Source organism: Poecilia reticulata, chromosome 4 (assembly GCF_904066995.2).
Source record: "Poecilia reticulata chromosome 4, P_reticulata-male-v2, whole genome shotgun sequence".
Classification (NCBI taxonomy): Eukaryota; Metazoa; Chordata; class Actinopteri; order Cyprinodontiformes; family Poeciliidae; genus Poecilia; species Poecilia reticulata.
Window position 1 is genome coordinate 2416541 of NC_088833.1, and position 12127 is coordinate 2428667.

Below are 12127 nucleotides of genomic sequence, written 5' to 3' on the forward strand. Positions count from 1 at the left end.
CATGGGCATGGGTCGGTTTTGTCTTGGTTCTGGGTCAGTTCTGTCATGGTTCTGTCTTGGTTCTGGGTCAGTTCTGTCTTGGTTCTGGGTCGGTTCTGGGTCAGTCCTGTCCTGTCAGTCAGGCTCTGATTCTTGGGTCGGGTCCACATGTGGAGTCCAGACCACCTGAGCTGAGTGGACCTGGTTCTTTGGGCCCGTTAGCGGCGCGTTGAGGCTCCCTGGACCGGACCGGACCGGACCGCCATCAGTCTGTCAGCAGCCGGTCTCTTCCGCTCAGGTTGGAGAGCCTTTGTTATCTCCGCCCTGTCAGGAGGCTGATAAATGACCTTGACCCGACCCGACCCGACCCCCATCGGCTCGTGACCTGGATCTAATCCGGCTGACCTTCAGAACCGGCCCAGATTAAATCATAAATCACAGCGAGCGGCGCTGGAGCATCACAGCAGTGAAGCTAAATGGATCCACGTCGATGTAACAGCAGAGCTGCAGCACAAACACAGAACTAGAGCAGGCAGATCTGTTCGGCCTAGATCTATGATTTGGGCTCTGAGGTTTTATTCATTTTCATCATATTTAGATTTTGTAAATCTGAACCTCGTTCAGAAGGAATGTTTCCGTTTATTATCCGTTTGCTGCTCTGCTCCTAACGGCTCCGATCATCACATCAGTCTGATGCTGCAGCTGCTGTAGCTGCTGCTGCTGTAACAGCTGCTGTTGCTGTAGCTGCTGCTGCTGCTGTAGCTGCTGCTGCTCCTGTAGCTGCTGCTGCTATAGCTGCTGCTGTAGCTGCTGCTGCTGCTGTAGCTGCTGCTGCTGTAGCTGCTGCTGCTGCTCCTGTAGCTGCTGCTGCTATAGCTGCTGCTGTAGCTGCTGCTGCTGCTGCTGCTGCTGTAGCTGCTGCTGCTGTAGCTGCTGCTGCTGCTGCTGCTGTAGCTGCTGCTGTAGCTGCTGCTGTTGCTGCTGCTGCTGCTGTAGCTGCTGCTGCTGCTGTAGCTGCTGCTGTAGCTGCTGCTGCTGTAGCTGTGATGCTGCTGTAGCTGCTGCTGTAGCTGCTGCTGCTGTAGCTGCTGTAGCTGTGATGCTGCAGCTGCTGCTGCTGCTGTAGCTGTGCTGCTGCTGCTGTAGCTGCTGCTGTAGCTGCTGCTGTAGCTGCTGCTGCTGTAGCTGCTGTAGCTGTGATGCTGCTGCTGTAGCTGCTGCTGCTGTAGCTGTGATGCTGCTGTAGCTGCTGCTGCTGTAGCTGCTGCTGCTGTAGCTGCTGTAGCTGTGATGCTGCAGCTGCTGCTGCTGCTGTAGCTGTGCTGCTGCTGCTGTAGCTGCTGCTGTAGCTGCTGCTGTAGCTGCTGCTGCTGTAGCTGCTGTAGCTGTGATGCTGCTGCTGTAGCTGCTGCTGCTGTAGCTGTGATGCTGCTGCTGTAGCTGCTGCTGCTGGTGTAGCTGCTGTAGCTGCGGCTGCTGTAGCTGTGATGCTGCTGCTGTAGCTGCGATGCTGCTGCTGTAGCTGTGATGCTGCAGCTGCTGTAGCTGTGATGCTGCAGCTGCTGTAGCTGTGATGCTGCTGCTGTAGCTGCGATGCTGCTGCTGTGATGCTGCTGCTGTAGCTGTGATGCTGCTGCTGCTGCTTCTCTGATGCTGCTGCTGCTGTGATGCTGCTGCTGATGCTGCTGCTGCAGCATCAGATAAAAAAGAAAAGTTCTCAGTCAGTTCAGATGTTCTTCTGTATCGGATCGTTATCAGCCGATACTGAACCTCAGATATCGGGACCGGAAGTGGAAACTGGATCGGTTCATCCGAGTTTTAGTTTGGTTCGGTATTCCTTCGATATTCCAGACTTTTCCAGACTCCAGTTTTCATGTTTATCGGTTTATTTAAGACGATTTCTTCCGTGTTCATTTCTACAGCTGTCAGGTATTTTCCTGGGTTTTTGCTCCTCTTCATTTTTCAACCCTTCAGTCATGAAATGTTTGATGTTTTAGCCGTTAATCTCGTGTTTAGTGATGTTCTGGTTTTGGCTCGTCAGTGTTTGGTTCCCTGTTCCTTCCGGGATCTCCGGACCGTTTGCGTCCCGATCCGACTCTTTGAGTTCTGCTGCGTTTTTGCTGATTCTTGTTCCCTTTGTCAGTCTCTGGTTTTAAACTTGATTTCCTGACTCCTCCGTCAGTCTTTCAATCAACCAACCTCTGGTCCTCTAAAGATGATGCTAATGCTGATGGAGGTGGTGACCCTGGTCACCCAGCTGAGACGGACAGAGAGCCTCGGTCCATTAGAGTGATGAGTAATGATGTGAGAACCGAGGGGGACAGAGTTCAGTGAACGCATCGCCTCCCCTCCGAGCTGTTAGCGTCACCCGATCCTTCAGCTAACCGAGTTAGCATGCACTTTGCTAATGGTGTTAGAAAAGACAAAGAGGGCGCGGCGGAGGAGAGAAGCATCTCGCTGTCCTCTCTCATCACGGGGATCGTTTTCATTCAGCAGGATGTTTCTTCATTGATGCTCCAGCTGCTCTCATCCACCAACCCCAAACTCAATCAGGACGCCACTGATGCTGCATTCAGGTCAGATGGGAATAATCAGCGCTGCGCTCCAGCAGCGAGGAGCCTCTGAAGTCAAAGTGTTTTTGTGATGATGTGGTTTTAAGGGAACCATTTGGACCATGAAATAACTTCTATGTGTTTGTCAAGGTGGTGAACTTCCAGGAGTTTACTAAAGTTATTGGGCAGAAGTTTTAAATCTTCCTGATGTTTTCATGTCAAGGAATCAAACTTTCTTGATCAACAAGTTTTCAGACTTTCTAAAGGTATTTGGCCGTTTTCCTTTCCGGAGGATTTTTACTGCCTTTTTTTCCCACCTGATAGTTTGGCAAACTCCAAAATGATTCTTTCTCTCTGCTCTGAGTCAAACCAACCTGTTCCCCTCCTGGCCTGTGGGGGCGCTGCACCAAGAAACAGTGAAGGAAACAAAGCAAAAACCTCTGAAGACGGCACTCTTCCTTCTTCACCAGATGAAAACTAAAATGGAGGCGTCAGATTTTAGCGGTTGGAGGATTTCTCTTTAGTCTTTGGTGATAAACCAGGAGCCATTTCTGCTGATAGCGTTAGCATTGTGCCTTTGATTTGGTTGTATTTACCCAGAATGCCCTGCGCTGTAGTCCACTTCCTGCTTTTGGAGCAGTTACCATTATAATGTACAAATTATGGGTTTATTGCTTTGATTAAAAACTAATGTTCTGGTAATTACGTGGATTCTCGTTGAAATAATCGTTGGTAGTAACTTCCTCCTCTCTGTTTGCCTTTATTCTTATAAGTTTGGATTGTAATTTTCCAGTCAGGCTTGATTTTTTTTAATTTTTTTTAATCTTTTGGGAAATGTCGAGAATAACCGAGAGACTTTTTCAACATGTTGGCCCCGTTTACACGACAACGATTTCGGGGGAAAACGGAAGAGTTTTGTTGCGTTTGTAGTGGGCATTTACACGAAACCACCGAATGTTTTCTCTAACAACGGCGCAGATTGAAAACGGGTTCCAGAGTGCGATATTTCTGAAACGTTGTCGTGTAAACCTAGAAAACGGATCTTTTCTTCCAGAGAATCCCCAGCTCATGCAAAGTATGACGCAAAACATAGCTGCTTCCTACAATCCACAGAAGAAGAAGAAACTACTCACAATGCTGGTGTTACTGTTTCCCCATCAGATTCGGTTCCCTCAGCGTCTCTTCACCGCTCCGCACCGCCCAGGTGGCAAAATACGGCTGCTTGTTCAGCGCTGTTATCTAGAGAACTACGGACCAGGACCAGCCCGGCTCCAGACGAGTTTAACAGGAGGGGCATCGACTTATTTTGGGGGGCAAAATGAGTCTACGTAGCTGAACATAGACAACAACACCAGCAGCTTACAGGCTACTTGTTAACAAGCTTAACGTGCTGAATTGATATTAGCTAGTAATATTTTAGCTATCATCACCTGCATCCAACAGCTTTACTCAACTCAGTCGGTTAGTTCGGGGAAAAAACTGTGCCAAGTTATTTACGTTTTGCTGGTTTGCTGCCATGATTATAACACACCTGCGCAGCAGCAGCAGCAGCAGCAGGTCTCCCGCTGCCTCACAGGTGTAAACCCAGCGCGAGCGTCTCAGCTTTCATGTTGCGTTTGAAGGCGGCTCGGAAAAACAGGTTACGACTTGTTAGCGACGGATAAAACTGTTTTAACTGCTGAAAAAGGTAACAGAGGACACGGATATGGGACGTGCGGGAACTCCTATTTTATCAAATTGATATAGGAATAACAGACTGTTGGCCATTCCAAGGTAAAAACAATAAACAGCTTCCAGTCCGGGCCGCTACAGACACCATGAAAGCTCAAACAAGGTTTTTCGGCAAAGTTATCCCACTTTTTCCAACTGCATGCGCCCTAATCAGACGCACACAATGCGTGTTCTCTCACGGAAATCCACATGCCTTCAAGTACAACTTTTTTTAAACACATGCCCACTTTCAAAGTTTCAAAGAACCTAGCACCAACTAGGCACAGCGAGAGCATTACACGTTTTCGATGTGCACCGTTACTGTGTAAACACAGATCGTAATCAGAACGTTATCGTGTAAACGATCCAACAAAAACGGAACAAAAGTGCCGTTTTTGTTGGATCGTTGTCGTGTAAACGCCCCCTAAGTGTCAAAAAAAACTTAGTTTTTAACATTTTTCCAAGCATATTTTATGATTTTCTTTCACCTGATGTTAGCTTAAAAACACTTTTCAGTTCTCCTTTAATTAATGTTTTCTTTCATCTGTTGAGCTTCTGTCAGCCTTAAATAAAAATTAAAGTTTTCTGGAGTTTGGATTGACGTAACCAAGCCGCAAACCTTAAAGTTTCTGTAGTCAACGGCACAATCAAAGTGATTTAATAGGTGTTTAATTCGATGCCAATAAACAACGATTAGTTTCATCACAGACGTGTCAAAATGTATAAATCTAACGGTTAATTTTTTGGTTCGCTCGGGCTGAATCTGAAACGAGCTGTGATTAACCAGCTCGGATCAGCTAATCAGGACCGACCAAAACAAACCGAATCAGCGCGACAAAACCTCATTACCAAAATCTAAATTGGCCCCGTTAATTGGACGGCCTCCACTCCCTCCTCCTCCTCTGCTGCTTCGGCAACTTTAACGGCGCCGCCGTTTCCCTGAACGTCGTGAATATTCAAAGAGACGTGAAGTTTGATTAGTTTGCTTTGGTGAGATCGATTGTTGCATCTGTCAGAGTAAGAAAGTCTGTGTCTCTGTGCTAAATTATGCTAATTACACATCACCAGTGCAGCGGAGCAGCTGTGAGGAGAAATCAGGAAACAAAATCACTTTAAAAGTTTAAACTTTCTCTGCAGTTCGTCAGGATCCTCCAGATTCTACGACTCTAAAACTTAAAACCGTTAAACCAGAACATCGTAACATGAGCGCAGCAGACAGGTTTTCCTTCAGCTCCAGTTTTCTCACCACGTTTCGCCAGTTTGCAGGAATCCGGGTCAGAACAAATCGGATATGACCTCAAACATCTCCACTGGGTCAGAACCAGAATCGACAACCTGAAACGTTCTCATCGGAGCAGATTGTTTTCTCATTGAAGATATTTTAACACCAACTGATCCGTTAAAACATCAGAGTTGAATTATAATCTCGCTCTGCTCATGAACCATCAGCGCCGGCGTTCCCCAGGGTGGCGTTCCCGGCCCGCTCATCTTCTCCCTGCAGGCGATTCATCCGGTTCTGATCCAGACCAGACAGGCGGTTCTTCCCCCAGACTGTCTGATTCAACCTTATCGTCTTAAAAAAAACATTTTTGTGTGAACAAACTTTCATGAATTAAGTAGATCTGGCACTTTAATGGGTTTATTTAGATTATTTAGTTACATAGATTTTAATACGATTAAAAATTACCCCTGGAACCTTAGTATTGTGTTTCTGGTACGCCTGTATATCTGACGCACAAGTGACGTCCAGTAAGGGCAAGATGTCACTTGTTCATTGGTGACAAACGTTATTCCGCCTCCTTTGTTCTGATGGGACGCCGGAAAAGACGATAACTGTGTCCAACTTGTGCTAAAAGGAGTTAGCCTGTTAGCAAAGCTAATCAGATATTCTCAATGCTAAACATGTAGCAGCAGCACAGATGCTAAAGCTAATGTCAGCGTTCACATTTCTAAAGAAGTGAATGAGGCTCTGAATGTCTGCAAACTTAACAATTTCTCAGCTAAAGGTGATAAAAGGCTTCATTTCATTTTTGGCTCTTCTGGCGAAGACGTTTAAAACCCATAAATGAATTTTTTATTGCAGGATCTCACGTTTCTGAAAAGGTCAGAACTACATTTGTTCAGTGATTTACTCTAATTCCTGTTGAAGTTGGGATTTATTTGTGCGAAACTCCCCGTTCGCTGTAAAAGTTGACCTCAGTGTATTTTAACTGTTTTTGCTCTGTGATTGCATGGAATGGTCAGATTTATGTGTCGGTAAAGGAGGAAGCCGCGGTGTTGAATTATTTTATCTGGCGTCCGGTTTTCAGACGTTACTACCAGCCGGGGGATGATTTAGGGAATGCAGGCCGTGTAAAACTGCCTCCTCTGGAGCTCAAACAGGAAATCTGGACTTGGAACACGTTTAGTTGGTCTAAGATTTAAGTTCTGCGGACTCGAACCGGGTTTCCCGCGTCACAGCGGGGGAACGAAAAGCTCGGCTGCAGCTCAGACCCGCAGCACTTCCAGGTGAAGACTTGGTTTAAGGTTGCAGTAATGAAACCGCCTCCCGCCGCCTGCAGGGACCAGCGCAGCGCCAAGGGAGCGCTCGTTTTCCCTCACCTTGAGTCCCACATGGGTGGAGCTCCTGTTTTCCAGCCCCGGCCTCGTTAGTTTCTGTCTTTGTGCCTCTGGAGGTTTAAGAGTTCAACCTGCAGTTACAGTCAAAACGTGACGACTGCAGTCAGAAACGCCGTCGTTACGCCGTCACACCTGCTGATGCGTCTGAGCTGAAGCCTGCAGAACCGATTCCTGTCAGGTGTTTCATCAGGGTCACGTCAGGGTTTCTGTGGAGTTTGACCTTTGACCTGTCCACGTTGTGTGTAGGGAATCTTTAAAAATCTGTCAGTCTGTCCTGGTGAAGTTTCCTGGTTTTACGTGTCGGCTGCTGTTTGCATTCGTTCCATTTTGTTTTATCTCCTGGAGTTTCCCCGCCTCCTCTTAGCGGTTCTGAGCGGCCGGCGCCGGCAGGAAGCGGGTCCAGCTGGTAGCCGCGTCTCCTTTCTGTAAACAGCAAATCGCTCTGATAAACGGCGCGCTCTGATTAATCGCTGCCTCTCGGGGAAACGCGCGCAGCCAGCCGCTGATCAATTGTTTCCATGTGTGCAGTTTGGAGCTGTGCGCGCTGAACTCTGGGACGGATTAGCCTGAACTCAGAAAGTTGTTTTTTTATCGCCGCGCTTTCATGTCGTCTGCAGGCTCATGTTGGAAACATGAAGCTGCTGCAGACCTGAAATGTTTCAGTGTGTGTTTTTATTTTCAGGAAACGTTGAAGCATGAAAGCAGGAAGTCGGCGTTGGGGTTCTGGTTGCGTTGCATCACGGGTTGTTTGGAGCGACTGAAAGTGATTGATTAAATAATCAGTTTCAGGTCCGACCGATAATTATTCAGCTTGACCTTAAAATCAGCAAATTTAACTTGATGAATCTCAGGAAATCATCTCAGATCATTCAGTAATGACTCAACTTTATCTTCTTCTCTTCGTTTTTCTTTAGTTTTCTTGTGACCTTTGGAATAAATGTTTTTTTTTAAAGTGTACAGAAATTTACATTTTTCTGTTATTTCTTTCTGTTCTTCTGTCTTGTTAGAAGAAACATTTTACATGAGAAAATTAAGAAACAAACTACGTTTCAGCTTTTTCTTTCCCTTATTCTTTCTTTGTAATTAATATTACAAATGCCATTTTATTTATTTTTTCCGCTTGACTTTTTTCCTTCACTTTTTTTCTTGAGTCTTGTCAAAAATAAATATTTAATACATTTCACTTTATTTTTCTCTATTTTTTTTACATTTTTGAAAATGAGCCGTTTCAAAAACCTTCCTGTGTCGTTGCCTAGCAACCCCAGCAGAGTTCCGCCTGTTGCCTAGCAACCCCAGCAGAGTTCCGCCTGTTACCTAGCAACCCCAGCAGAGTTCCGCCTGTTACCTAGCAACCCCAGCAGAGTTCCGCCTGTTGCCTAGCAACCCCAGCTGAGTTCCGCCTGTTACCTAGCAACCCCAGCAGAGTTCCGCCTGTTGCCTAGCAACCCCAGCTGAGTTCCGCCTGTTACCTAGCAACCCCAGCAGAGTTCCGCCTGTTGCCTAGCAACCCCAGCTGAGCTCCAGGATATTTTGGTCAGCTAGTTGTATGCGCTGTGCAATGGCTGCTGGAAAAGACAAAGTGTTTTCTGACCTTCCCATCCAGGAACCATTTGTTCTGTTCTTGCCTGCTGCACATGAGACTCAAAAACACAAAATCTTACAAAGTAATTTTGGATCCATGATGATTTACACTTTTCATTACTTAAAAAATGTTTTTTGACTATTTTGTAAATGTTTCATGCTCAATTTATTGTGGGAAAAAATTCTCTATAATTGAAAATTATAGAGAGGATGTTTGGGGTTTTTTTGGCTGGAGTCGTCGATTTGCTACAGAAAGTTTGGAGCCGTAGACGTTTCCCGGATCTTTGGTCTGATGAACATGAGCTGAAGGCCGAACGTCTGTTCTCCCCCTCAGGTTCTTCCGGGGCGACTACACGGTGGAGGTGGCGATCAACGACTACCTGGACATCTACTGCCCGCACTACGAGGCGCCGGAGCCGGCGGAGCGCATGGAGCACTACATCCTGTACATGGTGAACTACGACGGCTACATGAGCTGCAGCCACTTCCGCAACGGCTTCAAGCGCTGGGAGTGCAACCGGCCGCAGAGCCCAAACGGGCCGCTCAAGTTCTCCGAGAAGTTCCAGCTCTTCACGCCCTTCAGCCTGGGCTTCGAGTTCAGGCCGGGACACGAGTACTACTACATCTGTGAGTACCTGGAGGTCACCGCGCAGCCGCGGGTCTGGGCTTTGACTGGGCCGCTGATCACCGTAGTTGGTTCTGTGAGGAGTTTTTTATTTATTCTGGCCAGATTTTTATCTTGAATAGTTTTTTTTTTTAGCTTTTGTTGAGTTTTACTTTGTAGCAGCAGCGAGTTTATCGATTAATTTCTAGACCTGCTGACGAGTTTCCTCCCTTCCTTTCCTTCCTTTCCTGTTTCCTTCCCTCCCTCCTTGCCAGTAGGGGTGTACTTACTTTTCCACACAGTTTTCCCATCTTGGCTTCGTCTTTAGTGAAAGACGGTGTTTAACTGGTTGTGAAATGTCCAGCAGGGTGTGTTTTGTTTTCCTGGTACTGTGGGTTGACCAGAACCAGCTTCAGTCGTTTTATATGATGATTCATTTGGTTAATTATCCAAAACGAGCCGTTAAGTCCGTCTGAGTTCACTGGATCGGGTCAGAACCGTCAGAAACGCGCTGGATTTCTGACGGTTCTGGACGCAGTTTATAATAATAATAATAATAATAATACATTTTATTTCAAAGGCGCCTTTCTGGCACTCAAGGACACCGTACAATAGTAAAAAACTGTGACAGGAACAAATAAAATGTAACAAGTAAAAGTAGATAAAAATAAATAAAACAAAACAATGTATCTATATAAAAACTATGTAAAATCAGGCAAACCAATTGTGTCATGTGGAAAAGGCAGATCTAAAAAGGTGTGTTTTGAGTTCGGTTTTAAAATTTGATAATGACTTTATGTTTCTAAGGTATGGTGGTAATGAGTTCCATAGTTGGGGAGCAGAGCGACTGAAAGCTCTGCTCCCCATGGAGGTGAGACGGGCAGAGGGGACAGTGAAATGGATGGAGGAGGATGATCTGAGGGAGCGAGAGGGAATGGCAATATGAATAAGATTTGAAAGATATGGTGGGGAGAGATTGTAAAGGGCCTTGAAAGTGTACAGAAGAATTTTGTAATCTATGCGGAACTTGGTGGGCAGCCAATGGAGTCTTTGCAGGACAGGAGTGATGTGGTGCATGGATGGGGTTCAGTTTATCCTCCAAGCTGGAAAACATTTCCTAAAGATTCCTAAATAATTTTCCTAAATTGTCCCGTTTGGAATGAAAGACCTCCAGCAGAGAGAAACGCAGCTGTAAATGACTCTGTGTGTGTGTGTGTGTGTGTGTCTCTCTCTGTGTGTGTGTGTGTGTGTGTGTGTGTGTGTGTGTGTGTCTCTCTGTGTGTGTGTGTGTCTCTGTGTGTGTGTGTCTCTCTGTGTGTGTGTGTCTCTCTGTGTGTGTGTCTCTCTGTGTGTGTGTGTGTCTCTGTGTGTGTGTGTCTCTCTGTGTGTGTGTGTGTCTCTGTGTGTGTGTCTCTCTCTCTCTGTGTGTGTGTGTCTCTGTGTGTGTGTCTCTCTCTCTCTCTGTGTCTCTGTGTGTGTGTGTGTCTCTCTGTGTGTGTGTCCTTGTGTGCGCGTGTCTCTCTCTGTGTGTGTGTGTGTTTCTCTCTCTCTGTGTGTGTGTGTCTCTGTGTGTGTGTGTGTGTTTCTCTCTCTCTGTGTGTGTGTGTGTCTCTGTGTGTGTGTGTGTTTCTCTCTCTCTGTGTGTGTGTGTCTCTGTGTGTGTGTGTGTTTCTCTCTCTCTGTGTGTGTGTGTGTCTCTGTGTGTGTGTGTGTCTTTGTGTGTGTGTGTCTCGCTCTCTGTGTGTGTGTGTGTCTCTGTGTGTGTGTGTGTTTCTCTCTCTCTGTGTGTGTGTGTGTCTCTCTGTGTGTGTGTGTCTCTCTGTGTGTGTGTGTCTCTGTGTGTCTTTGTGTGCGCGTGTCTCGCTCTCTGTGTGTGTGTGTGTCTCTGTGTGTGTGTGTGTCTCTCTCTCTCTGTGTGTGTGTGTGTCTCTGTGTGTGTGTGTGTCTCTGTGTGTGTGTGTGTCTCTCTCTCTGTGTGTGTCTGTCTCTCTCTCTCTCTTTCTCTTTCTCTCTCTTTCTCTCTCGGACTCAAACAGCAGAACAAAGAATCTGAAACTGCAGGTTTAATTCCAAACCTTTTTATAAATTCATTTATTCAGCTGGATTAAATTCGGCTCAGCGACCAGAAAACCGAATTATTCTGAGATCAGAAACCGCTGCTGTGTGGGGAAAGCACAGGGAGATGTGGGCTGAAACACACCGAGGCTGAAGCACGGCGGTGGAGGGGTGATGCGCCGGGACGCTTCCTTCTTTCCTTCCCTCTATCCTTCCTTCTTTCCTTCTACATCCTTTTGTGTTTTCATTCTTCCTTCCCCCGTTTTGTTTTCTCACATTTCAATTCTGTGCACTTTAAAAATCCACCATGAATTCGTGACGAACTTTAATGTTTGTTTTTGTTTTAAAATAACAAAACAACATTTTCCTGTTTTAACTGGTTTCCATTATGATGTGGAGGCTTTAAACTGGTTTCTTTGTGTTTCCTCTGCAGCGTCTCCACATCCCAACCTGGCTGGGAAGCCGTGCTTGAAGCTGAAGATCTACGTCAAACCGAGCAGTGAGTCTCGTTTTAACCTTTAACCTTCGTGTTCAAAAGGTCCGGATCTGGTTCTGCGGGAGCTAAAAGGCTAAAACCAACGAGTCAGAAACAAAACCCGCTTTTTAAAAACCATTCATTTAGCACTTTATGCCCAACATCCTTTAATTATTCATATAATTTATAATAAAACAATAATTCCATGAGAAATCTTAACCTAAACTTGACAAACTTCATTAATTTTCATGCTTCAGCAAATATCTATGGAGCAAAACTGGGGCCAAAAAGTTAAAACTGAAAAAAAGATGTGGAAAAAAATAATAATTTTTCAGTTTCAAACTTTTTCAGTTTCATTTTGTTCTTTTGAACAAAATTTTTGGCCCCAATTTAGCTCCATAAACAGCTGCTACATTAACACACCAACTGAAATCCGACACAGTTAACCTGTCTGCCTTCAACGATGTTTGGTCTCATATTTCTGAGATTAAAGTCAAAATTTTGAGGGAATAAAGTCAGAAATTTAATTTTTTCTTTGTAGTGGCTCTAATC

At 45.7% G+C, this 12127-nt stretch overlaps 1 protein-coding gene across 4 annotated transcripts in view; it reads left to right on the forward strand.

Annotated features, from left to right (window-relative positions):
* The window catches only part of efna2b (ephrin-A2b), a 108781-nt gene that overhangs the window by 89915 nt on the left and 6739 nt on the right, over positions 1-12127 (forward strand). For all 4 annotated transcript variants that reach the window (XR_014087180.1, XM_081605961.1, XM_081605962.1 and 1 more), the window contains 2 exons: positions 8776-9068; positions 11534-11599. Coding sequence is in view for 3 of the 4 variants with exons in the window: in XM_081605961.1 (XP_081462087.1) it covers positions 8776-9068; positions 11534-11599 (359 nt within the window). In the remaining variant the exon portion in view is untranslated. The remainder of the gene's footprint in view (positions 1-8775; positions 9069-11533; positions 11600-12127) is intronic.